Source organism: Hemitrygon akajei, chromosome 7 (assembly GCF_048418815.1).
Source record: "Hemitrygon akajei chromosome 7, sHemAka1.3, whole genome shotgun sequence".
NCBI lineage: Eukaryota > Metazoa > Chordata > Chondrichthyes > Myliobatiformes > Dasyatidae > Hemitrygon > Hemitrygon akajei.
Window position 1 is genome coordinate 184,358,820 of NC_133130.1, and position 27,198 is coordinate 184,386,017.

The following is a 27,198-nucleotide window of genomic DNA, read 5'->3' on the forward strand; positions in this document are numbered from 1 at the left end:
AATACTAGCTTAGTCACAGGGAAATTTGCATTGACCAAATTAACCTACTAACCAGTATGTCTATGATTGAGGGAGGAAATCAGAGCACCCAGTGGCTTGAGACCTGTGGCCTCTGCAGCTTCCCTTGAGTGTTGAGCTTCTCGGGTTCTTGAGCACCTGTATTTACTAATCACTATCTTTACTAGAGCCATTAAGCCTCTGTGCTTTCAGTTTAATCTTGTCAAGTTAATTGTGACTGGCATGTGTTTCCTGTGTTCTGTAATTAATGAGGACTCATTCAGTGAGGCCCCATGTGCCACCTGGGCACTAAGGGTTCAGACAACAATGGCTCTCATTTAGTGTCATTGTGTTGGGGAGAATGATTTGCCTCATGGTGTCACTCAGACACTCATCTGTTGGTATTCCTATTTCCAACCTCTTGTTTCCGGCTCTTCATGGGGATTCTGCTCTTCCTCCACCTCTGGGTTGAGTCAATAACAGAGAAAGTCTGCCATTCCCCTGCACTTGGGTCCAGTCCTCCAAGAGCACACTGTGACACCCAGATGAAACCCATGCAGTCACAGGAGAAAGTACAAACTCATTACAGACGGCTCTGGAATTGACCTCCAAACTCTGATGTCCCAAGATGTTGCTCGAACCACAATGCTACCATGGTGCCTGTCTTAAACAACATGCATTTATTGTTCAACCAATGTAATAAAAATTGCCAACATGCTCTGCTGCACTCCAGAATCTGCTAGGTATTATGATTTTGATTTGATAAAAGTTGATTTGTAATCAACTATAATCTGGACGACTGTGGAAATTTCATCTGCTTATGTACACAAGCCGAGAGCCTTGCACTGAGATTTCTCCTGGGTATCGAGAGGAAAGGGTTTGGGTATGAGGACTGCTCACAGGTGCACTCCCACATAGTCAAACCACCCTATGTGTTGGCCAAGGAGCAGATATCCCAATATAACCTAAGCAAGGTGCTTTGTAAAGATGTATTTCATTGAGAGGCAGTGAAGTTATTCATCTAATGGTTTTTACACATGTTTTACAGATGAAGAAGTGCTTTTGGAATCATAGAATGTTTTTACTACAGCACCTGGAAGCCTGCTCCAGCATAGCCTCTGCTCATTTGGTTAGGCTCGGGTTAAATCGGAGGTGCTGAGTGGTGCGTCTCGAAGGGCCTGTTCCGCACTATATTTCAATAAATAAAATAAGTATGACATGAAACTGAGTGCAGGCTTCAGTCTTTATGCATCCATTACTCATCTTTAAGTGCTTATAATGCTGCAGTTCATTTGGTAAATGTGCATCTAAAACATTATTAATTTTATACTTCCAGGATTTAGAACTCCCAATTCTGACAGGACCATGATATACATTTCAAAATCAGCATTGTGTGTGGGACCAGAACAACATCGAACTGATGGTGTTCTCCTTGTAGGTAGAGGTTACAGATAATGGAGGTGCTTCTGCTTTTCTTGAAGTCCCCATGCAACAGTATCTGAAAAGCCAGAGAAAGAAATATTTCAATGTGTCGTATATTCATATTGATCAGATGGACTTGAAATATAATGGCATAAATTGTTTGAGTATTTGGCCTCAGCTTAATGTTGAAGACCCACATATTGTGGTTGAGCCCTAAGCCTCCTGACAAGCCATTCGTTTGTATCAAGCCTGAAACAAGGCAGCTAAAGAAAAGTAACAAATACCAGTCTGATATACACTCATATAGTTGTACCTGCCTGGTATGGAGGGGCTACTGCACAGGACTGAAAGGAGCTGCAGAAGCTTGCAAATCTAGTCAGCTCCATCTTGGGCACTATCCTACAAAGTATTCAGGACATCTTTAGGGAGCGGTGTCTCAGAAAGGCAGCTTCCTTTATTAAAGACCTCCAGCACCCAGGGCATGCCCTTTTCTCACTGTTACCATCAGGCAGGTGATACAGAAGCCTGAAGAGAGACACTCAACGATTCAGGAACATCTTCCCCTCTGCCATCCAATTCCTAAATGGACTTTGAAGCTTTGGACACTATCTCACTTTTTAAATGTATAGCATTTCTGTTTTTGCACGTTTTAAAATAATCTATTCAATATACATAATTGAGTTACTTGTTTATTTATTATTATATTTTTATTTATTATTATTTTTTCTCTCTCTGCAAGATTATGTATTGCATTGAACTGCTGCTGCTAAGTTAACAAATTTCACATCATATGTCAGTGATAATAAACCCGATTCTGATTCTGAAATGCTAACACTGAGGAATTTGAAGTTGTTGAGCCTCTCCACCTTTAATCTTCCATTGAGGACTGACTCATGGATCTCTGGTTTTCTCCTCCTGACGTCAAGAATCAGCTCCTTGGTCTTGCTGACATTGAGTGAGAGATTGTTGTGGCATCACTCAGCCGGATTTTCAATCTCCCTCCTGTATGTTGATTCATCACCATCTTTGATTGGGCTAATGACAGTGGTGTTGTCAGCAAACTTAGTTTTGGCATCAGAGCTGTGCTTACCCTCACAGTCAAAAGTATAAAGTGAGTAGAGCAGGGGGCTAAGCTCACATCCTTGTGGTGTACCTGTGCTGATGGTGATTGTGGAGGAGATGTTGTTCCCAATCTGAACTGGCTGGGTCTGCAAGTGAGGAAATCAAGGATCCAGTTGGACAAGGAAGTATTGAGGCCTAGTTCATATGTTTTTGGTGCAGAAAAAACAGTTCTAACTACTCGGACAGTGATAGGCTTCCTTTAAAATTGAGCATGCTGTGGTTAAGTTACGAGACAAGTAGACATGCAGACATGAATTCAAATCCCACCCTGGCAGCTCAAGAGTTCAAACTGAACTATTAAATAAGTCAGGAATAAAAAGAAGGTTTCAGTAAGCATTTCCACAATACTATTGAATGTTTTAAAAACATATCAGGGAAGGAATATCTGCCTTCTAGTCTACAAGTGAACACCAGAACATTACAGGGACGAATAACAAATAGTGGCTTTTCCAGTCGTGCCCACAATCTGTGAATGAATAAGAAAAAATGCATCAAATTGAACAATCATTGAGTATTTTTGTGTTTTAACAGCAGTAGCTAGAAGAGAAAAAAAACAAACCTTAAAGGAATATTATACTTCAGTAGGCTCTTGCCAATGGTGACACCAAGGTTGGTGGAATTGTGCATAGGGTAGAAGGCTGTCATAGTTACAATGGGCTATGGATAGGATGCAGAGCCGGGCTGAGAAGTTGCAGATGGAGGTCTTTCCAGGAAAGTGTGAAATGATACACTTTGCAAAGTTGAACTTGAAGGAAGAGTACAGGGTTCTTAGCAGCATGGAGGAACTGAGGGATAGCTCTCAGTTCTAAGTTTCAGGGAAGTTGCTATGCAATTGATAATAAGGCAGGTGGCTTTCTTTAGTCTGAGGGAATGTGTTCAGGATGTGTGAGGTAATGTTGCAGCTCTAAAAAAAACTCAAGTTAGTCCACTCCTGGAATATTGCATCCAGTTCTGGTCGTTCCATTATAGGAAGGATGTGAAAGTTTTTAAAGAGAGTGCAGAGGAGGTTTGCCAGGATGCTGCATGGATTAGAGAGCACGTCTTATGAGCAAACTAGGGCTATTCTCTTTGGAGTGAAGGAATATTAGAGTTGACTTGGTAAAGGTGAAAAGATGATAAGAAACATAGATAGTGTAGACAACCAACACTTTTTTCCCCCAGGGTGGATATGGACCATACTAGAGGGAATAAGTTAAGGGTAATTGGAGAGAAGTATAGGGGAGATGTCAAAGGTAGCTTTTTTCACTCAGGGAGTGGTGGGTTTATGGAACATAGTGCCAAGGCTAGTGGTAGAAGCAGTTATATTAGGGACATCTGGGAAGCTCTTAGATAGGCATGTGGATGAAAGAAAAATGGAGGGCTATGAGTGAGAGAAGCGTTAGATTGATCTGGGGATAAGTTAAAAGTTTGGCACAACACTGTAAGCCAAAGTACTTGTAGTGTGCTGTAATGTTCTACGGTCAGTGGGTTTGGGAAGAACAGCAATCTACCAAAAGGTCAAGGAAGTCACAATATAAGATTTAAGATGGAGAATTAGATTCAACTGAAGCCTCACAAAAGCTTGATTACCTTTAGGTTAGTTGCCAGCAGCAATTTCCTGCCCAGAATAACAAAACACTTCAGCATCCTTAATACAGTTGACTGTTGTGATGTGCACTGACATTGTTGGAACGCAGGAAAGACTGACTCTGATGTAGAGATGTTGATGGTTTATTCATAAGAATTCCAACAGAACATCAGTGGCTTGGCTGATCGATACCGTGAGATGTAACATTCTCAAAATTATGACCCCATGATTAGCACTAGTCAGGTGTCCACGTAAGTAACACAAGTAACACAGAATCCCTGAGCCTATAAACGTAAACTTAACAAGTTACAAAGAGTGAATCACTCTAGAAAAGACACAAGGAATTCTAAATGATTGACGACTCTCATTAATCAACAATTAACCAATTCAGGAGCTCTAAAAACTTTGGAACTCAATGCTCTGCAGCTCCCCACACAGGCTCTGAAGAGCTCATTAGAGTTGACTGCATTTAGCCTTGGGATGCGGTGAACTTGTACTTCTAGCACTGTAATGAAGCCAAATAGTTGGCAATGATGAAAAGATTTAATCCTTTCGATGCTCATATAGGAGGAATCTAAACAGTAACATTCTTCCAGAGAGCATAAATAGTGAACTTCCACACTATTTTTCTTTCCACTTTTATCAGAAATTTCTCTGGAATGGTCATTTGATCTTCTAACATTCCACAAGCAGGAAGTGGGGGATATTTATCAGAAAAAGATACAGCACATTATTTTGTAGTTAAAACACATTTTATCACAAAATATTTATTGCACTTAACTCAGCAAGTCCCTGTTGGTTCTCTGGGGTCAACAAAATATAAATAATGACCAGTATCTGTTCCATGCCCTTCACAGAATGAAATACCTTGACATTAAACAAAATTTGTCACTTAAGAAGCACTGCAGTTAAACACATGACCAAAAACATGGCAGAGACAGAGAGCCTTTATTGGAAAGGTTTTACAGAAAGAAAATGAGGTCAAAAATGGATAGATATAGATTAGGAATTCAGAGCTTTGGGCTTTGGCAACTGAAGACATGGCAATTACTGAAGGGCTGATTAAATTTGGAAGAGAGAAGGCTGGAGGACTGAAGATATCCCACAAAATTACTGGGTGAAAGTAGATGTCTAATTTTCTGCCTTTTGTTACAGCAGAAGAGGAAGAAACCTAATTAGAAGGATTTAAGTGAAGTGTTCCTTGAAAAATGGGCAGGATTGCGGAGGAGGCAACACATTAATTTACTTTAATGAGGAAATGGAGGTTGGAAATAAGTGGTAGCTTGCAAGGACTAAGGAGCAAAGGATTAGTTTCTAAAAAAAGACTCAAGAATTACTCACCAGGCTAGGGTGGAAATAAGGTCATCACCTCTCAGAGTATTTCCTACTCTCTATATGAAACCTGAAGACTCCATTTGGTTGGTTCTAGTTTCCCGTGTACCTCTGTTCCATGTGCTCCATCTCCAGCGTCCATGCCTTCACCTGCTTAGAATTTTCTTTCAGAACTTTTTTCCCTCACAACCCCTTCCAGTTGCTTTTAACCCATTTTGAAGCTATTGTTTTTGTGACCAAGCTTCTGATGGATCCTCCCTCTGTTCAGTCTCCAAAATTCTTTTTGTTGGCTCATTGTTTATTGTCTTCCTCAAGCCTCTCTCCAATGATTATTTTTGCTCCATTTTTAAACAAATGTAAGACACTGCTGACCCTTGAGCACCCTCTTGTGGTAGTTTGAAAACAACAAAAGTGAAAGGCTGGGTTGTATTCTTCCTCACCGCACACTACCCTCCTAGATCAGTTGACTAACTTTAAAGGCACCAAGAAATTTGGAAGAAGGAGAAAAAAGTCTTCATTTCCTTGAGTGGTACAGTAGTGCAGTGGTTAGCAAAATGCTTTGCAGTAGAGATGACCGGGGTTCAATTCCCACCATTACTTGTAAAAAGTTTGTACATTCTCTCCGTGACCTGCGGGTGCTCCACAATTGGAAACAGATGATAAACATTTTCTGGCCCACAAGTTCTATAATGAGCATCAATATAACGATCAAGATGAGCATCTTACTGAGCATGTTTGAAGAATGATAGATCATCTCTTTATAATGTAGCAAATAATTTCACAATGTTGAATCTTTCTGGTTTGTAACAAAGCAGTGATAGAAAATTGCTTTCAATGATACTCTTCATGTATTGGAAGCATCTAATTTCTTATTATAGTACACAATCCATTTTTGTTCACTCTTTTTAACTCTGCCAGATTTGGAAACAGATCAAGCTGCAAAAAGTTCAAAGTAAAATTTATTATCAGCACCATATACAACCCTGAAATTCTTTTTTCTGCAAGCATACTTTGCAAATCTATAGAATAGTAACTATAATCAGGATCAATGAACAATAAACTGCAAATGCAAACATAAATAAATAGCAATAAAGAGTAAGAAATAACAAGGTAAAGAGTCCTTAAAGAGAGACCATCGGTTGTGGGAACACCAGAAGTAGAATGAGTGTAGTTATCCACCTTTGTTCAAGAGCCTGATGGTTGAGAGATAGTAACTATTCTTGAACCTGGTGGTGTGAGTCCTAAGGCTCTTGTACCTTCTACCTGATGGCAGCAGCGAGAAAAGAGCATGGTCTGGGTGGTGAGGATCTTTGATGATGGATTCTGTTCATTGCTTGGGAGGGCTTTTCCTGAGAAGTACTGGGCAGGTCCTCTGAGATAGTGACCAGGAATTTAATGTTACTGACTCTCTCCACCTCTGATCCTCTGATGATTACTGCCTCATAGATCTCCTGAAGTCTACAATCAGGTCCTTCATCTTATTGACATTGAGTGAGATGTTGTTGTTATTCCACCACTCAGCCACATTTTCAATCTCCCTCCTGTATGCTTATTCATCACCACCTTTGATGAGGGCCAAATCTCTTTTTTTGCTAGAACGATCTAATAGTGTTTTTCATTTTCATAAATATTCATGGGATGTGGGTGTCAGTGATAGACCACATGTTTATTGCCCTTATATTGTTTTTGAGAAGGTGATAGATACTTCTTTGAACAGGCTGCTTTTGTTTTGGTGAAGGTACTCTCAGAGTGCTGTTGGGCAGGGAAACCCACGATTTGAACCATGTAATGAAGCAATAGTGATGTGGCCTGTGATTTATCCCCTTTAAATGGGTTTCCCACGCAGATGTCAGTAATTTCTAAGAAATAGGATAACCTTCACCTTTAACAGAAGAAAAGCAGGTGTTCAACATCATTGACATGGCTTTCCTAAGCATTTCCACCATTGACAAGGTACAAATCAGGAGTGTGATGGAATGCTCTTCAGTCACAGCTTCATAAAACATTATAGGACAGATACAGGCCCTTCTGCCCATCTAGTCCATGCTGAATGGTCATTCTAATCCCATGAGAATTCCATCCTAGTCCCATGAACTCACAGCTGAACTATAGCCCTCCTTACCCCTCTCATCCATGTACTTATCCAAATTTATCTTAAATGATGAAATCAAACCTACATCCACCACTTCTGCTGCAGCTTATTCTATATTTGTACTAACTCTGAATTAAGAAGATCCACCTGAAATATGTCACCATTCACCTTTAACATTTGAACTCATGCTGATTCAGAAATATACAACCCTTTCTCTATTGTTATCATCATCATCATCATTATGTACTGTGTTGTATTGACCTGGGCAATCATGGGCTGTCCATGACCATGATTGTTTTTGGCAAATTTTCTACAGAAGTGGCTTACCATTCCCTTCTTCTGGGCAGTGTCTTTACAAGATAGACAGTCACAGTCATTATCAATACTCTTCAAAGATTGTCTGTCTGGCGTCTCTGGTCGCATAACCAGAACTTGTGATATGTGCCATCTGCTCATAATACTATCCACCACCTGCTCCCATGGTTTCCCGTGACACTGATTGGAGGTCTAAGCAGGTGCTACACATTGCCCAAGGATAACTTGCAGGCTAGCAGAGGGAGGGAGCTCCTTATACCTCCTTTGGTAGAAATGTATCTCCATCCTGCCACTTGTCTTTATTAACACTGGATCTAAATCATAAACTTCCAGCTCCACAGCACTGTGAGAGTACTGTCACCATAGAACATAGAATAGTACAGCACATTCCAGGCCCTTCAGCCCACAATGTTGTGCTGACCCTCAAACCCTGCCTCCCATATAACCCCCCACCTTAAATTCCTCCATATACCTGTCTGGTAGTCTCTTTAACTTCACTAGTGTATCTGCCTCCACCACTGACTCAGGCAGTGCATTCCATGCACCAACCACTCTCTGAGTGAAAAACCTTCCTCAAATATCCCCCTTGAACTTCCCTCCCCTTACCTTAAAGCCACGTCCTCTTGTACTGAGCAGTGGTGCCCTGGAGAAGAGGCGCTGGCTCTCCTCTCTGTCTATTCCTCTTAATATTTTGTACACCTCTATCATGTCTCCTCTCATCCTCCTTCTCTCCAAAGAGTAAAGCCCTAGCTCCCTTAATCTATTATCATAATCCATACTCTCTAAACCAGGCAGCATCCTGGTAAATCTCCTCTGTACCCTTTCCAATGCTTCCACATCCTTCCTATAGTGAGGCGACCAGAACTGGATACAGTACTCCAAGTGTGGCCTAACTAGAGTTTTATAGAACTGCAGCATTACATCGCGTCTCTTAGACTCTATCCCTCGATTTATGAAAGCTAACGCTCCATAAGCTTTCTTAACTAACCTATCTCCCTGTGAGGCAACTTTCAGGGATCTGTGGACATGTACCCCCAAGATCCCTCTGCTCCTCCACACTACGAAGTATCCTGCCATTTACTTTGTACTTTGCCTTGGAGTTTGTCCTTCCAAAGTGTACCACCTCACACTTCTCCGGGTTGAACAACTCCATCTGCCACTTCTCAGCCCACTTCTGCATCTTATCAATGTCTCTCTGCAATCTTCAACAATCCTCTACACTATCGACAACACCACCAACCTTTGTGTCGTCTGCAAACTTGCCAACCCACCCTTCTACCCCCACATCCAGGTCATTAATAAAAATCACAAAAAGTAGAGGTCCCAGAACAGATCCTTGTGGGACACCACTAGTCACAACCCTCCAATCTGAATGTACTCCCTCCACCACGACCCTCTACCTTCTGCAGGCAAGCCAATTCTGAATCCACCTGGCCAAACTTCCCTGAAGTATCACCTAACCATCACCAAAAGTACTGCAATGGTTTCTGAAGACAGCTCACCATGATTTTTTTTCTACAGAGATAAATGCCAGCCTTACCAACACTGCCATCTCCAACAGCACAAACAAAATGCTGAAGAAACTCATGAGGTCAGGCAGCATCTATGGAAATAAAAAAACAGATGACGTTTTGGGCCAGGACCATTCATCAGTATTAAATAATATTCATGTTAAATCAGTCTCTCAACCTAAACACCCACTCCCTCCATAAACATTTAATTAACTCTTTATATTTACCTACATTTGAGTTCTTGCTTGAATAAAACAGAAGCAAACTATGAACTAACCACCCTTTCAGACTTTAAAAGGACAACTATTTGTACTCCTCTTGAATAATCAAATTAAGGGAGTCATTCATTATTCAGCTCCAGTTAGGATATTGTACTGTAGTTTTGGGCCACAGACTGACTGTCAGACTGGGCCACAATTTTGTAAGACCTCTCATCAAGAGAGATTTCATATAAAAACTTTGTCAGATTCTCTTCCTCAAAGGTTTTTCCTTCAATTTTTGTCTTCAGATTTACTTCTCAGAACATTTACTTTGAGTGAATATGAATAAGATTCCATTACTTTATAAGAATTTTTTTTTTAGTATTTTTAACAAATGCTAGAGACTTTTTAAAAATTCATTGAACAGTTCAGAATTTGCAGGATTAATGTGCCTCATATCAACCCAGTTAGATATCAAATACCCATTGGACTTCAAAAATGTTTCTTGCCACAAACCACGAGTACAATGAAGCATCTGAGTTCCCAGTTAATGAAACCAAGGACTAAGGACAAAATAGTGTGAATTAATGTCAAAAAGAGGTAGAGATGGAAAGAAGGATTAATTTTTAAAAAGTGAAAGGAGAAATAAAAGTAAGAATATGTTTCTGAAGTCCTTTCGGAATAATTTATCATCTGTTCCATTTCTCAGTTTGAATGAGTGCAAGAACATAGATCTTGCTTTGAAGTAGATCCATATATTATTAACCTAACTTTTGAAGGAAGCTGGAAGTTAGTTAGTGGTATTTCTAGGACAAATGCAGAAATTTTATTAATATTAATGGAAAATTGATAATGAGCACAGTGTAACACTGTCACAAAGTGGGGACAAGGGTGCTGAGGGAGGACCCAAATGCAGGACACAAAACACTGTTTTGTGGGGTTAACTAAATAGAGTTTATTACTAGTTACAAGGAGAGCCATGATGCAAGGATAGGACAAGGAGAAATCAAGGAGAGCAAAGTGGAAACGGGAATAGGCGTAATGGACAAGGACTCAGGCCCTGGACTAGGCTGGGACTCAGGGTCTGGGCTAGGACTCAGAGCTTGGACTTGATACTTGAACCTCAGAGCTTAAACTTGATACTCAAACACAGGACACAAAACACCGGGACTCCTCCTTTGACGCAGGATATGGAGCCGGGACTCTTCTTATTCATTGGACAGACTCAGACATGGGGCATAAAACACTGAGCCAGGAATCCTCCTTAGACACAGGACGGAGTCGGGACTCTTCTTGACACAGGGTCAGGACCCTTCTAGGGTAGAGGGCCGGGACCCCTTTTAAACACAGGACATGGATACAGAGACCACACAATGATAGATGGCACTATAACTGGGCTCAAGTTTGCGCCAAGCAGCGGTGAGCTCCTGACTCACCCTGGTAGGTTACCCTTGCCGGACCCGCTCTGGCAAGGGAAGGTGGCTTGCTGGCACTTGCTTCGGGAGGAGACTTGGCTTGCTCTGGCAAGAAACTTAGTTGGCTCCGGCTAGATGACTTTGGCTCGCACTAGCTTCAGTGACTTTGTTAACGCTCCATAATGCTCTCACCCTGAACGGCTGAAGCTGGAGACTTATAAACCGCCGGTTTGGTCGAGAGTAAATTGCCTTTAATCACCAAGCCCAAGGGATACAGGAAAACAGGGAATTAAAGGGAAACAAGGAGTCAACGGTCCGGATCGTAACACCAACAAGGTAAATTTAAAGGGAACCCAATCTAGACCATGACAAACACAGCTTTGGGCAATTTGTGCAGATTCCCAACAAGGGCACTTGCAGCAATTTAAAATGGACCAATTTTTACAAATGTGTATTTTAAATGTGGCTTATGTGTTGAGAGGTTCAGTTTTGTTGTTGCTTGCATTAAAAGTAAATGGAGGTAGAGATCCAGAATCATGTTAACAATTGAGCAATATTCAACTAAGTCATAGCATTTGGTCCAAAAATTTACCGAAATGTACCAAATGCTGCTACTTAGTTGAAAATTACTCAACTCTGAAGGGGTATTCAACTCTAAAGTTATAAAAACACCCTTAAACTGAGATGACCATAGTTCTGGATTGCCAATAGCATAGGTTGAATTCCCATTAACTGTGAGGATTAGGTTCACTCCTGTGGGATATTTGTTGAGGTGAGGTGCAGCATCGTGGTGAGAAGGATTGAAAAAAGTGTCAGGACAATAAGGCTAGCTTCCCTGTTGAACACCGGTCAACACTGACGGTGTCTCTGTGGTGGATGTGGTCTTTAAAACTGTGATTTTTACACAGTTTGTTCTTGGTGATTGTTTTATGATCTTCTGGGCAGCAGAAATAGAGGAGTGTCCCACCTTCCCATTAGTTGGAGGTTTCAAACAAGGTTGACAAAGGACACGTAGAGTGGTTGATCCTCCACTCTGCCCAAGTCATACAGAGAACATCATGTTCAGTATAGCTCAAGGCTGACAGGGAGCATCTCTACTTCAGAAAGGCAGAGGTGTCCAGGATCCCAGTGATGATTTCCCATGTAGCAGACAGGAGGAAATGATTCTACCGAACCTAACCTTGCTGTCTTGAAGATGCTCAAAGTCACTGTGCTCCCCAGTAAATCCTCCTGTTTTCAGATGTGGGTGATAAGATTGTGGATTTTTGACCAAAGTTCTTCATTGCTAAATATTTGAACTTCAGTGAGGACACAGTCTTTCAGGAAGCCTTGTTATTTTTTTAATTGAGATATGCCTTTTTCATCTTTTGTTGGTACAGTGTAGTAACGCTGGACAATATAGATTATTGTGGGATAGAGTTGAGGATGTTTACAGCTGAGATCTTAAAAGCGTTCCCTCCACTCACACAGACCACCTTTCTTTCCTCAATAAGTTCACCGCCATTCTTGGCTTTCAGTGGGTTGGAGCCTTGGGTGTTTGGTCTGCAGTTGGTCTAGACACTGCCGAAGAACCCAAATTTCAAAATTCAAAAGTCCAAAGAAAAAATATTATAAAAATACATTTGTATATGTTATCACGTACTACCTTGTGATTCATTTTCTTGCAGGTGTTTACAGGAAAACAGAAATACAATAAAACTTTATAGAAATTATACATAAACAGACAAGGACTGATAAATACCAATGTGCAAAAGAAAACAAACTCTACAAATAAAAATAAGTTACCTCCATCTTGATGGCAATAGCAAGAAGTGGGCATGGCATGGGTGGTCGGAGTCCTTGATGATGGATGCTACTACCTTGTGGCAGTAATCCATGTACTCAATGGTGGGGAGGACTTTTGCCAATTGGAAAATTGGAATTGTTGGAATTGGCCTTATCTATTCCCTCCTTGTCAATCCCATCTTGCCAGGTGGTTGAAATTTTCTCTCCTGATACTGGAATTAAACCAGAGGATTATTTTATCTCCATCAATTAAGTGGACCAGGGTTTTTTCAAGGTCAGAGTAAATGCCCTCCCTAGTCTCACCTGAAGCTTCTAGGTTTCAAGTGCATGGTCTGATGACCATAGATTTTGGTTTAAATTAGAGGGAGCTGAAGAGTTGTAAGGCACACGCTAATTCTACACTGAGAAGCCTGTGAAGCTCATTCCTGATGCTGGAGGTCACTTCATGAGGTGAGGTACCATATTCTTTAAATGTGCCATTTAGTCTCACATGGAGTAGCAATGTTGGTGCCCAGGTCTATGATAGTATTGTGGGCAATTCTTCCGTTGTACATGTTCAGGCCCAAACTCCAAGCCATCCCAGATTGGATTACATTTTGATGGTGGTTTTTTGGGCCAATTGAGTGATCTGGTGCTTTGTTGTCTCTAAGGGGGTTCAGTGGTGTTTGGCGAGGAGAGTGCTGCCTAGAGGCCTGGAAGCCTTGAGACAGGGCCAAGCCTGTGATTGACTCCATTGCTTCTCTCCAATTGAGGTTGATAAGGATGAGAGCGGAGGACAGGCATGTTTTTGGCGCCATCTGTCTGTGTTTGACCAGTGTTCCTCTCCCTCTTGCTAGCTGCTGCCAGAGGAAACTGCAGCAGTCTTGGGATCCATTTTGCAAGGATTAATCAATGAGGCTGAGGAGTCATTTTGGAGGACTTTGATGTTCAGATTGCATGTATTCCTGGATTCTAGTTACTCTTTTTTTCTGTTTGAGTGGTTTGATCAATGTGGACTGGGGTGCTTTGGTGAAGAATGGCCCTACAGTTTGCTAGTGGCATGGCACTGAACTGAAACAAACTGAATACGACTGGTCTCCTGGTTTGATGTTTGATATTCTATGTGTTGTTCACTCACTTTCTGCCACTTGCGCAATTTGTCCTTTTTTTTCACTTATTGGGTGTTTGAAGTTTTCTTGAATGGGTTCCATAGTCTGTTTTGTGGCTGCCTATTGGAGCATGAATCTCAGTTGTATTCTGTATACATACTTTGATAATAAATGTATATTTGAGTCTTTTTGAATCTTCAACTTGTTCACTGAAGCAGAAGCATTACAATCTACATCAACAAGATAAATGTTCTTCACCACCCTCCCACCAGTCCCACATCCAGACTCTGCCATACAGCAATCGTTACCTGACAATAAACGTTCATGGTGTACCACCTATCAGTGAAGGCAGACATTGATGATAAGATTCACCATCGCTTTCAATGTACTAACTTTGGTCTATTGAGGAAAAGGGTTCTTGAAGATCAAGACCTACTTTCAGACATTTCTAACCTCCCTTGCTTCGGCTGTTGCTCCCTCCTGCTTTCAGAAGACCAATATCATCTCGGTACCAAGAAAAACACGATAATATGACTTAACAGCTACCGCCCACTGCTCCAACATCAACTATCAAGTGCTTCGAGACGGTGATCATTGGCACATATCAGCTTCAGCCTTCCAGTCAACTTCGACCCACTGCAATTTGCCTATTGCTAAAACAGGTCTACACTGGATGCCATCTCCCTGGCCCTACACTCTGGCCAGTAAAGACATCTAAATTTATTGACTACAGCTCCATTTTCAATAGTGTAATTCCAAGCAAACTTATCACCAAGCTACAGATTCTGGGAGTCAATGCCTCCCTCTGCAACAGGATCCTTGACTTCCCGACCAATAGACTACAATCAGTACGGAGAGGCAGCAACACCTTCTTCGACAATGGTGCTCCACAAGGTTGCGTCCCCAGCCTCATACTCTACTCCCTATACACTCATGACTGTGTGGCCAGATTCCACACAAGTTTGTGGCACACATAGTGTGCCATAACTCGATCAGTGATGAGTCAGAGTACAGGAAGGAGTTAGAGAGCTTAGTAACAGGTTGCCATGACAAAATCTTTTCCTCAATGTCAACAAAAGAGCTTGTCATTGGCTTCAGCAAGTGGGTGGGGAGGAGATGGTGCACATGCTCCCATCTGCATAACAATATTGAGGTTGAGAGGGTAGCGAGCTTAGATTTCTTCCAGTGAAGAAACATAAGGTTGTGATAAGAGGTGATTTTTAACTTTCCACATTATTGGCTGGGATTCCAACTGCAGAAGGGCTGGATGGGATAGAGTTTGTCCAGGTAAGTTCCCTTCACCAGTACATAAGAGGTCCCTACTGGAGAGGGTGTGATACTAGATCTCCTATTCGGGAATGAGACAGGGCAGGTGACAGGTGGGAAAACACTTTACATTGATTGATCATAATGCTGTTAGTTTCAAGATAATTATGGAGAAGGATAGGTCTGGTCCTCTCGAGCTGAGGTTCTGAATTGGAGAAAGGCCAATTTTAATGACATCAGAAAGGATCTGGCAAGTGTGGATTGGGACAGGTTATTTTCTAGCAAAGGTGTACTCGGTAACTCAAAGACCTACAAAAGTGAAATTTTGAGAGTACAGAGTTTGTATGCAGCTGTCAGAATAAAAGCCAAGGATAAAATGTTTAGGGAACCTTGGTTTTGAGAGATATTGAGGGAAAAAGGAGATGCATAACAGGTATTGGCAGGTAGGAGCAAATGTGGTACTTGAGGAGTTTTAAGAATGCAAGAGAACACTTAAGAAGGAATCAGGAGGGCTAAATGAAGGCACGAGTTTACTCTAGCAGACAAGGTGAAGGAGAATCTGTGGGTTTCTACAGATATGAAGAGCAAAAGGAAAGCAAGGGGCAAAATTGGTTGGCTGTAAAATCAGAGTGGTAATCTATGCATGGAGCCAAAAGAGATGGGGGCGGGAGACATATGTCAGTCGTCTGACACATGGTGTTCACCTTCCCTTGTCTTGTTGAATCTGTGAGAAGGGATAAACATACCGCATTGTATTGCATGTTTCACACTTGTCTATTCTAAGTTAAAGATTAACTCCTGGTCGTCATTTTGCATCCAAAATAATTTAACTATGTTAATGACAGAAAGAGGAATAGCCGAGAAAAAGTGAAAACAAATAAATTGCTTGAGGAACTCAGCAAGTCAGCATACAATCAAGATTTGAATAGCTCAGACTCAGCAGAAAGCAGCTGATTGGGCATTCGAGGTCAGGTGACCAAGCAGTTTGAAAAGCTCAAACAAATAAATAGAGGGTTACCTCAAGTGAAGTGGCCTGTGGAAAGCGGCTAGTGAAGGAGTGGAGATTTGAGGCTATGACTCGAGAGGCTTCGACAAGAAGAGGCTGAGGATGAGCTTCACTCCAAGTGAGGTAAGGCCAGGTAAGTTCGTTTCAAAGGAGAACGTTTAAAAAGTTGAGGCAAGTATTGGGAAGGACGGCGGCTGAGATCAGCCCCGTGGTTTGTTCATTCTGCAGCATGTGGGAAATCAGGGATACTTCCAGTGTCCCTGACGACTATGTGTGCAGGAAGTGTGTGCAACTGCAGCTTCTGGTAGACCGCATTGAGCATCTGGAACTGCGATTGGATTCATACTGGAGCATCCGCGATGCTGAGAAAGTCGTGAATAGCACGTTCAGTGAGTTGGCCACACCACAGGTAAAGGCTACACAGGCAGAAAGAGAAGGGGTGGCCACTAGACAGCGTAGCAGTAGGCAGGCAGTGCAGGAGTCCCCTGAGGTCATCTCCCTCCTAAATAGATATACTGTTTTGGATACTGTTGGGGGAGATGTCTCATCAGGGGAAGGCAGCAGCAGCTGAGTTCATTGCACCATAGGTGGCTCTGCAGCACAGGAGGGAAGGAAAAGGAGTGGGAGAGCTATAGTGATAGTGGATTCGATTGTAAGGGGAATAGATAGGTGTTTCTGCGGCCGCAAACGAGATTCCAGGATGGTACGTTGCCTCCCTGGTGCAAGGGTCAAGGATGTCTCTGAGCGGCTGCAGGACATTCTGGAGTGGGAGGGTGAACAGCCAGTGGTTGTGGTGCACATAGGTACCAACGATATACGTAAAAAACGGGATGAGGTCCTACAAGGTGAATTTAGGGAGTTAGGAGATAAACTAAAAAGTAGGACCACAAAGGTAATAATCTCTGGATTACTACCAATGCCACGTGCTAGTCAGAGTAGAAATAGGAGGATATTTTAGATGAATACGTGGCTTGAAAAATGGTGCAAGGGGGAGGGATTCAAATTTCTGGGGCATTGGAACCAGTTCTGGGGGAGGTGGGACCGGTATAAACAGGACGGTCTGCACCTGGGCTGGACTGGAACCAATGGCCTGGGGGAGCGTTTTCTACTGCTGTTCAGGAGGCTTTAAACTAATGTGGCAGGGGGATGGGAACAAGTGCAGAGAGACAGAGGGGTGTAAAATGAGGGTAGAAGCAAAAAGTAGTAAGGTGAAAAGTAAAAGTGGCAGGCAGGCAAATCCAGGGCAAAAAGCAAAAAGAGCCACTTTTCAACATAATTGTATAAGGGCTAAGAGTGTTGTAAAAACAAGCCTGAAGGCTTTGTGTGTCAATGCGAGGGGCATTCGTAACAAGATGGATGAATTCTATGTGCAGATAGTTACTAATGAATATGATATAGTTGGGATCAGAGAGACATGGCTCCAGGGTGACCAAGGATGGGAGCTCAACATCCAGGGATATTCAATATTCAGGAGGGATAGACAGGAAAGAAAAGGAGGTGGGGTAGCATTGCTGGTTAGAGAAGAGATTAACGCAATAGAAAGGAAGGAAATTAGCCTGGAGGATGTAGAATCGATATGGGTAGAGCTGCATAACACTAAGGGGCAGAAAATGCTGGTGGGAGTTGTGTACAGGCCACCTAACAGTAGTAGTGAGGTTGGGGATGGCATTAAACAGGAAATTAGAAATGCGTGCAATAAAGGAACAGTAGTTATAATGGGTGACTTCAATCTACATGTAGATTGGGTGAACCAAATTGGTAAGGGTGCTGAGGAAGAGGATTTCTTGGAATGTATGCGGGATGGTTTTCTGAACCAACATGTCGAGGAACCAACTAGAGAGCAGGCCATTCTAGATTGGGTATTGAGCAATGAAGAAGGGTTAGTTAGCAATCTTGTCGTGCGAGGCCCTTTGGGTAAGAGTGACCATAATATGGTGGAATTCTTCATTAAGATGGAGAGTGACATAGTTAATTCAGAAACAAAGGTTCTGAACTTAAAGAAGGGTAACTTTGAAGGTATGAGATGTGTATTAGCTAAGATAGACTGGCAAATGATACTTAAAGGGTTAACGATGAATATGCAATGGCAAGCATTTAAAGATCGCATGAATGAACTACAACAATTGTTCATCCCAGTTTGGCAAAAGAATAAACCAGGGAAGGTCGTGCACCCGTGGCTGACAAGGGAAATTAGGGATAGTATCAAGTCCAAAGAAGAAACACATAACTTAGCAAAAAAAAAAGTGGCACACCTGAGGACTGGGAGAAATTCAGAGACCAGCAGAGGAGGACAAAGGGCTTAATTAGGAAAGGGAAAAAAGATTATGAGAGAAAGCTGGCAGGGAACATAAAAACTGACTGCAAAAGCTTTTATAGATACGTGAAAAGAAAAAGATTGGTCAAGACAAATGTAGGTCCTTTACAGTCAGAAACAGGTGAATTGATCATAGGGAACAAAGACATGGCAGACCAATTGAATAACTACTTTGGTTCTGTCTTCACTAAGGAGGACATAAATAACCTTCTGGAAATAGTAAGGGACCGAGGGTCTAGTGAGATGGAGGAACTGAGGGAAATACATGTTAGTAGGGAAGTGGTGTTAGGTAAATTAAAGGCAGATAAATCCCCAGGGCCAGATGGTCTGCATCCCAGAGTGCTTAAGGAAGTAGCCCAAGAAATAGTGGATGCATTAGTGATAATTTTTCAAAACTCCTTAGATTCTGGATTAGTTCCTGAGGATTGGAGGGTGGCTAATGTAACCCCACTTTTTAAAAATGGAGGGAGAGAGAAACCAGGGAATTATAGACCAGTTAGTCTGACATCGGTGGTGGGAAAAATGCTAGAGTTGGTTATCAAAGATGTGATAACAGCACTTTTGGAAAGAGGTGAAATCATCGGAAAAAGTCAGCATGGATTTGTGAAAGGAAAATCATGTCTGACGAATCTTATAGAATTTTTTGAAGATGTAACTAGTAGAGTGGATAGGGGAGAGCCAGTGGATGTGGTATATTTAGATTTTCAAAAGGCTTTTGGCAAGGTCCCACACAGGAGATTAGTGTGCAAACTTAAAGCACATGGTATTGGGGGGTATGGTATTAATGTGGATAGAGAATTGGTTGGCAGACAGGAAGCAAAGAGTGGGAGTAAACGGGACCTTTTCAGAATGGCAGGCAGTGACTAGTGGGGTACTGCAAGGCTCAGTGCTGGGACCCCAGTTGTTTACAATATATATTAATGATTTAGACGAGGGAATTAAATGCAGCATCTCCAAGTTTGCGGATGACACGAAGCTGGGCGGTGGTGTTAGCTGTGAGAAGGATGCTAAGAGGATGCAGGGTGACTTGGATAGGTTAGGTGAGTGGGCAAATTCATGGCAGATGCAATTTAATGTGGATAAATGTGAGGTTATCCACTTTGGTTGCAAGAACAGGAAAACAGATTATTATCTGAATGGTGGCCGATTAGGAAAAGGGGAGATGCAATGAGACCTGGGTGTCATTGTACACCAGTCATTGAAGATGGGCATGCAGGTACAGCAGGCGGTGAAAAAGGCAAATGGTATGTTGGCATTCGTAACAAAAGGATTTGAGTACAGGAGCAGGGAGGTTCTACTGCAGTTGTACAAGGCCTTGGTGAGACCTCACCTAGAATATTGTGTGCAGTTTTGGTCCCCTAATCTGAGGAAAGATATTCTTGCCATAGAGGGAGTGCAGAGAAGGTTCACCAGATTGATTCCTGGGATGGCAGGACTTTCATATGAAGAAAGACTGGATCGACTAGGCTTATACTCACTGGAATTTAGAAGATTGAGGGGGGATCTTATTGAAATGTATAAAATTCTAAAGGGATTGGACAGGCTAGATGCAGGAAGATTGTTTCCGATGTTGGGGAAGTCCAGAACGAGGGGTCACAGTTTAAGGATAAAGGGGAAGCCTTTTAGGATGGAGATGAAGAAAAACTACTTCACACAGAGAGTGGTGAATCTGTGGAATTCTCTGCCACAGGAAACAGTTGAGGCCGGTTCATTGGCTATATTTAAGAGGAAGTTAGATATGGCCCTTGTGGCTAAAGGGATCGGGGGTATGGAGAGAAGGCAGGTACAGGGTTATGAGTTGGATGATCAGCCATGATCATACTGAATGGCGGTGCAGGCTCGAAGGGCCGAACGGCCTACTCCTGCACCTATTTTCTATGTTTGTGTGTGTGTGTTGCTTGAATTTCCAGCATCTGCAGATTTCCTCGTATTTGCAAGTCAGATAACATCTAAGCGAAGGAATAAACAGTCGAAGGGGGCTCGGCCCGAAATATTGCCCTCTATTGATGTTGCCCGACTTGCTGAGTTCCTCCAGCATTTCGTATATGTTGCTCCAAATTTTGTGTCCAAGAACCAGTGAAATCGTTTAGACACCAGGTGGCACGATTGCTCCAGATTAAAAGTTTAATAAAGCAAACCAGAACGAAGTTTAAAATCGACCACCCTTCAGTAAAGCTGTAAATTAAAACAATAGAGAAATAGTTTTTTTTTAAAAAGTTGGCGAGTTGCGGGGCTGGAGTGATCTCCAAAGCCCCTGCCTCCACTCCGCTGCCCGACGGTGCTGCTGTCAATCAAGCCGGGGTCGGGTCCGGTCCGGTCCGGGAGCGAGGGCAGGCGGAGGCGCTGCTGACGGCTCGGGGCTGGGGTACGATGGATGGAGCTGTCCCCTCGGCCACCTCTGCCCGCTTGCTGGACACCAGGCGGAGGCCAGGCTTCGGAATGTGCCGGGAAAGGAGTACAGTATCGTAGTGATTGCTGGCAGACACTCAGCGGAAGAAAAAGTTTGGGCGGAGGGAGGTTTGGAGCTGGAATTACCTGCGGCCGGCCATGCATTGTAAGTAGCAGAATATATCAGAATCTTCTCCATGGCACTGGAGACCCGTACAGGGAACGGCTTCAGTCTTTGCTTTTGTTCTACTTTCGCTGACTTTATTGTTTCAAGAACTTAAGAAATTTTCTGTTTAAAATCCAACTTCTAGTAAAAAAAAGAAGCCTTGTTGCACGTGTTAGATGCCAACGTTACTTTTAATTGTCTGTTTTATTCAGTACACTGTGTGCGTTCACCTCTCCCCTCCCCACTTCATTTTTGGTGCTGAGGCCTGGGATCAGACCTCGGCCCCCAGTAAGAATGCGGGCGGCAGGAAGGGAAGGCAAGACCGGCTGGTCGTTCCGGATTTGTACCCTTTGGTAATGATTGGCTTACGGGAGGTAACTGAGCATGAAAGCATATACCTTTATTCCCCCTTGCCCTGAAGCTAATGTAAGGAAGAAAATTACTGAGAGTTTTATATTTGATCTGTGTTGCTGCCTCTAACTTTCTGATAGTGGAAACTGAGTAATCCTCCGTTAACCTGGAAAGGGAAGTTTACGTTTGAAAGATATAAATTTGCAACAGTGTACCAACAGCGAGCTCTGTCCTGAGACACAAGTCTTGTACAATACTGCATAAACTGGCAGCAAGTTTAATGTTTACATGAAGATAGGACTCTAGGGAATGATTGTTTAGTTATTTTCTCTTTTGGCTTAATGTCAGCTGATTAATGAGTTAGCATTTATTTATTTTTCACACACTTTAGAAACTGGTTGAGTAGACATAAAGCGAGATTATTCTTCGTCTATCTCTTTATCTTTGTTTTCACAGGCTCACTGACATTTGTGTTCAACCAGCATTTTCAGCTACAGCACTCTGCATTCCCAGATAATCAGTGTGTGTGACCCTGCTATTACATTAATCAACTCCAGATTTGCATGGAGATCAGATTGCACAGCAGCAGGATCAATAAGAGATGTAACTCGGGAAAGAAAGGGGTTCTAGTATGCATGAGTTTTGTGGGGGTTGGGGAAGAAGATTAATAGCTCTTTTTTTTTGGTCCATTCATTGTCTGGTCAAAATTATAGATGAAAGTTGAAGATTAAGCAGAAGGCTGTATTGTGATCCTTCCTTTTGAAAAAGGATGTAGTGCTTTCCTGGCATATATGATGAATAAACTCTTCTCGGGTTTCCAGCTGGGTACCGGTATCGATTATAACCGATGTTTCGATGACACTCTTGCCACCTTCTTCAGGGATGATGCCTGGGCATTTCTAGTGCAGTGGTATTTATACCCCCATGGTTCGTCCCTCTTTATTGGTCAGTCCTCATCCAATCATGCTTCTGCTCTTCCCTACTTGGATCAACTTCCAGTTCTTACTTGGAGTGAGACCTTCATTTTTGTTAAAGTTCTTTTCCTCTAGTTTTATTTCAGTGGTTTCCTTTACCAGGCGGTCGGAAAAGCAGTTGGTGCAGCACAGTAGTTTTACGCCAATCCTCAAATAGAGTCAATCCTATGGCCATTGCGAATGCAGTGTTTTGCTACCACCAGGTTCTCCGGGTAACCCAATGGATACACCTCCCATAATTAGAATGGAGAGTGAAGGAGGGGAGAAAAAGGGAATATCTGAGTGTGGCATGGGATAGCAAGTATATCAATCTTTGCATTCCAGTTCCCTTTTGTAAGTTCGTCCAGGTATTGAATGCATTTCTGTTGGTTTCTGGTGAAGAGTGAGCGGAAGGGCTTGTGCAGAACACTCATATCGTGTCATTTGATGGGCAGGACTTATTCTGTGCTGCAGATCATAAAGCTGTCAAACAGTGCATTTCAGGTAAAATTAAAAATCATGTTTCCATTCTCTGTTCTCTTGTTACTGGTCCTCCATCAGGGGATGTAGCTTCTCTTTATACTGTCAAAATACTTTGATTTTTGAGTACCTGTATAACATTATACTTCCTGGCTGAGGAGGCTTCTCTGGTCTCTCACTTCTCAAAGTATCCTAGAAGTTTTTGCCCACCCTTGCCAATGGTTTGACATGCTTCTTAATGTAAAAGTCCAAGATTGGACACCATATTTAAAGTTAGTCCTCGGTTTAATTGTTTGGTATGAAGCTGCAATATCTGCCAAGTTCCTCTTTTAACTGGGTGGGATTGTTATAATTTTCATAAGAAAATCCAAATTACTTTGTGGTAAAAACATGTCCTGAAAAAATGAAGAGTACTTAATTGTTCCATGATTTAAACTAGTCATTGTTAGATAGGAGAGGAATTTTTTTGGTCCCATTTTAATTTTGTGGGTTCTAAAGTAATTGATAGGTCAGGTAAAGGAACTGCAAATGCTTCAAAGAATGAGACAGGAGATGCCTATCAGGACAGTTTGTGAGGCGGTCAGCTCCTTCTGCCGTTTACACAGGTCTCCTGATGTTTGTTCCAATTCAATTTTCAGCTACTATTTGGAGAGACTGAAACTTGGTGCAAATCCTGATTTATAGATCTTGTTTCAAATCAAATGACTCCATTCAAAGGTATTAAAACAAGCTTAATGGAAGTTCTGAGATTCCAGGCTGCGATGCTTCCATGTGAGTTGGAGCATAGAACACTGAAGCAGAACAAGCTCTGCCATAAAATGTTTGCTTAGTTGGAAGTCATCCCACCAAGCTTTGCTGACTGTCAATAAAGCAAAAGAAACAGGATCCGTTTTAGTATCTCTGGCATATGTCGTAAAATTTAACTTTGTGGCATCAGTACATGATAAACAAAAAATCTGAATTACAGTAACAATATGTAAATTAAATAGTTAAATTAAGATAAGTAGTGCAAAAAACAGAAACTTGAAAAAAAGCAGAGAGGTAGAGTTCAATGGTTCAATGTACATTTAGAAACCGGATGGCATAGGGGAAGAAGCTGTTCCTGAATTGCTGATTGTGTGCTTCTGTACCTCCTTCCTGATGGTAATAATGAAAAGAGGGCATGTCCTGGGTGGAGCGGGTCCTTGATGATGGAAGCAGCTTTTCTGAGGCCACGCTCCTTGAAGATGTCTTGGATACTACAGAGCCTAGTACCCGTGATAGAGCTAGTTTTACAGCTTTCTGCAGCTTAATATGATCCTCAAACTCCTATTGAAATATAGCTGCAGTCGTGCCGCCTTTATAGCTGCATCGATAATGTTGGGTCCAGATTAGGTCCTCGGATATATTGACACGCAGGAACTTGAACTTGAAATTGCTCACTGTCTCCACTTCTGATCCCTCTATGAGGATTGATTTGTGTTCCCTCATCTTGCCCTTTCTGAAGTCCACAATCAGCGTTTTGGTCTCACTGACGTTCTGTGCAAGGTTGTTGCTGTGACACCACTCATCTAGTTGGCAGATCTCACTTTTGTATGCCCTCTCATCACCATATGAAATTCTGGAAACAGTGGTTGTATCATCAGCAAATTTATAGATGGCATTTGAGCCACACAGTCATGGGTATAGAGAGAGTGGAGCTGTGGGATAAGGACACATCCCTGAGGTGTGCCAGTGTTGATGGTCAGCAAGGTGGATGTGTTATTATCAATCTGCACAAATTGTGGTCTTCTGGTTAGGAAGTTGAGGATCCAGTTGCAGAGGGAGGTACAGAGGCCCAGGTTCTGGAGCTTTTTGACCAGACTGGAAATCCTGATCCGATAAGGCATGTATGGAGAGGGAAACAAAGTTAACATTTCTGGGTGATTCCTCTGGTGCTCCCCCCCTTCTTTCTCCTGAGGCCTCCCGTCCCATGATCCTTTCCCTTCTCCAGCTCTGTATCACTTTAGCCCATCACCTTTCCAGCTCTTAGCTTCATCCCACCCCCTCCGGTCTTCTCCTATCATTTTGCATTTCCCCCTCCCCCCCCACTTTCAAATCTCTTACTATCTTTCCTTTCAGTTAGTCCTGACGAAGGGTCTTGGCCTGAAATGTCGACAGTACTTCTCCTATAGATGCTGCCTGGCCTGCTGCGTTCCACCAGCATTTTGTGTGTGTTACTTGAATTTCCAGCATCTGCAGATTTCCTCGTGATTTCTGGGTGATGATCCTTTATTGAACCGAGGTGGAAAAGTAGTGTATTTTCATTTGCAGTACAAGGGGAGGGCTGGGGAGAATTAAAGAAATATTTGTGATAATTTGAAGACCGAGAGACAGCTGTACAGAAGTGGGTGGTGAAGACTTAATCACGCTGAATTTGCCTATACAAGGTGAAAGGAGGGAGGGAGGTGAATGAGGCGAGAGGGGGAAAGCAATGCTGGAGCTTGAACATGCAGAACAAAGCAGTGATTGGAGATTTGAACCCCTCAGGACTCTCACCACTGGGTTCAGGAACAGTTATTACCCCTCAACCATCAGGCTGTTGAACCAGAGGGGATAATTTCACTTGCCCCATCATTGAAATGTTCCCACAACCTAAGGATTCACTTTCAAGGACTCCTCACTTCATGTTATTTGTCTGTCTGTCCATCTATCCATCCATCCCTCTTTCATTTATTCTATTATGTTTCTTGGATTTGCCAACTGTGCCCGCAAGAGAACGAATCTTAGGGTTGTATATGGTGATTAATATGCACTTTGGTAATAAATTTACTTTGAACTTTGAAATAAAGGAAATGCTGGTAATATTCAGCAGGTCAGGTTTGCATCTGTTGAATCATGCAGTGTGGAAATAGCATCTAGCCAGCAGGCACCCTTCCATATTAATCCCATTGCCCCGATGCATAAGATTCAGGTGTAAACCTGGACAATTAAATGCTGTTCACGATCAGCTTGAATCACTCTCTTAGGCAATGCAGTCCAGGTACTTGCCCTCTCTAAATGAAGATTCCCCTCATATCCTTTCTGAATTTCTATATGCTTGCACTCAACCTATGTCCTTTCATTTTGTTTACCTCTGATACAGAAAAATTACCTGCAATGATCTGTACCCTTCTTAATCTTGTATATTTCAATCATGTCCCTTCTTAGCCTGCCCTGCTCTGATGATAAAAGGGCTTGCACCTCCAATCTCTGTTCATAATGGAACTGCTGCATCTTGGGCAACATCGTGGTGAATCCTCTCTGCACCCTCTCCCGTGCGCATACCTTGGTGTCCAAAACTGCGCACGCTATTTCTCGTGAGGTCTGACCAAGGTTTTAGAAAATTGAAGCATAACTTTACATATTCTGTATACCTTTCTAGTTATGTTATTCATCTCCATTGTTACTTTCAAAGATCTCTATCACTTTTTTTAATATATAGCTGCACGGCCAGCAGGAAACTTTTACATGGCCTGAAAACCGTGTAAAATAAAAGAAAATTCCAGCTGCATGGTAACAAAGGCTACATGTGTGGGAGCATTTCAGTTACTGTGCAGCCCAGAGGAAACTGTGCTGTGCACACTGAGTCCCTCTATTCCTCAATACACCCTAAGACTGTAGCACTTTTCCTATACGTCCTAGCCTTGTTTGAGCTTCTGAAATGCAGCAACACACATTAGTCTGAACTCCATCTGCCATTTTTAAGTCCAAGACATTGATATCTGAAGCCCAATACTACCCTCCGCACTATCAGCGACTGCACCGATCATTGTGTCCTTCATAAACTTCATGAATTTTGCCTTTTACTTCCACAACAACAAGGGTCTCAATACTCATCCTTGCAGCCAACCACCATGTCACAGTCATCCATTCACAAAACAACCCTTGACCATCACCCTCTGTCTCCAAAGCTGAGCCAGTTTAGGATCCAGTTTCCTAACTTGCCTCAAGTCCAAAGGGCCCCTAACCTTTGAACCAGTCTTCCATACAGGACCTTGCTAATGTCTTTACTGAAGTCCATGTATCTCATACTACCCTATGCTCTTTTCCACCTCTTCAAATAATTCAGTCAAACTGTAAAGGGAAAAGAAAACTGAATATCACAGGTTAATATTTAAAGTCATTTAAAGTAAAATTGGATAGGTATATGGTTAGGAAAGGAATGCAGGGTTATGGGCTGAGTGCGGGCCAGTGGGACTAGGTGAGTGTAAGCGTTGGCACGGACTAGAAGGGCCGAGATGGCCTGTTTCCGTGCTGTAATAGTTATATGGTTATATAATAAGGATCTTTCTCAGCATACATAACAAATCAGCTCTTTTTGGGCTTCTGCCCAGGTATAGGTATCGATTTTAACCGACATTTCGATGACAAACTCTGCAATCTTCATCAGAAATTATGCCTGGGCATGTCTAGTCTGGTATTATTGAG

The 27,198-nt window shown here is 42.4% G+C and overlaps 1 protein-coding gene across 1 annotated transcript in view; it reads left to right on the forward strand.

Annotated features, from left to right (window-relative positions):
• The first annotated feature begins 20,652 nt into the window (after window positions 1-20,652).
• The window catches only part of gpsm1b (G protein signaling modulator 1b), a 316,327-nt gene continuing 309,781 nt past the window's right edge, over window positions 20,653-27,198 (forward strand). The window contains exon 1 of the mRNA XM_073052866.1: window positions 20,653-20,986. Coding sequence (XP_072908967.1) covers window positions 20,980-20,986 — 7 coding nt within the window. The 5' untranslated portion in view covers window positions 20,653-20,979. The remainder of the gene's footprint in view (window positions 20,987-27,198) is intronic.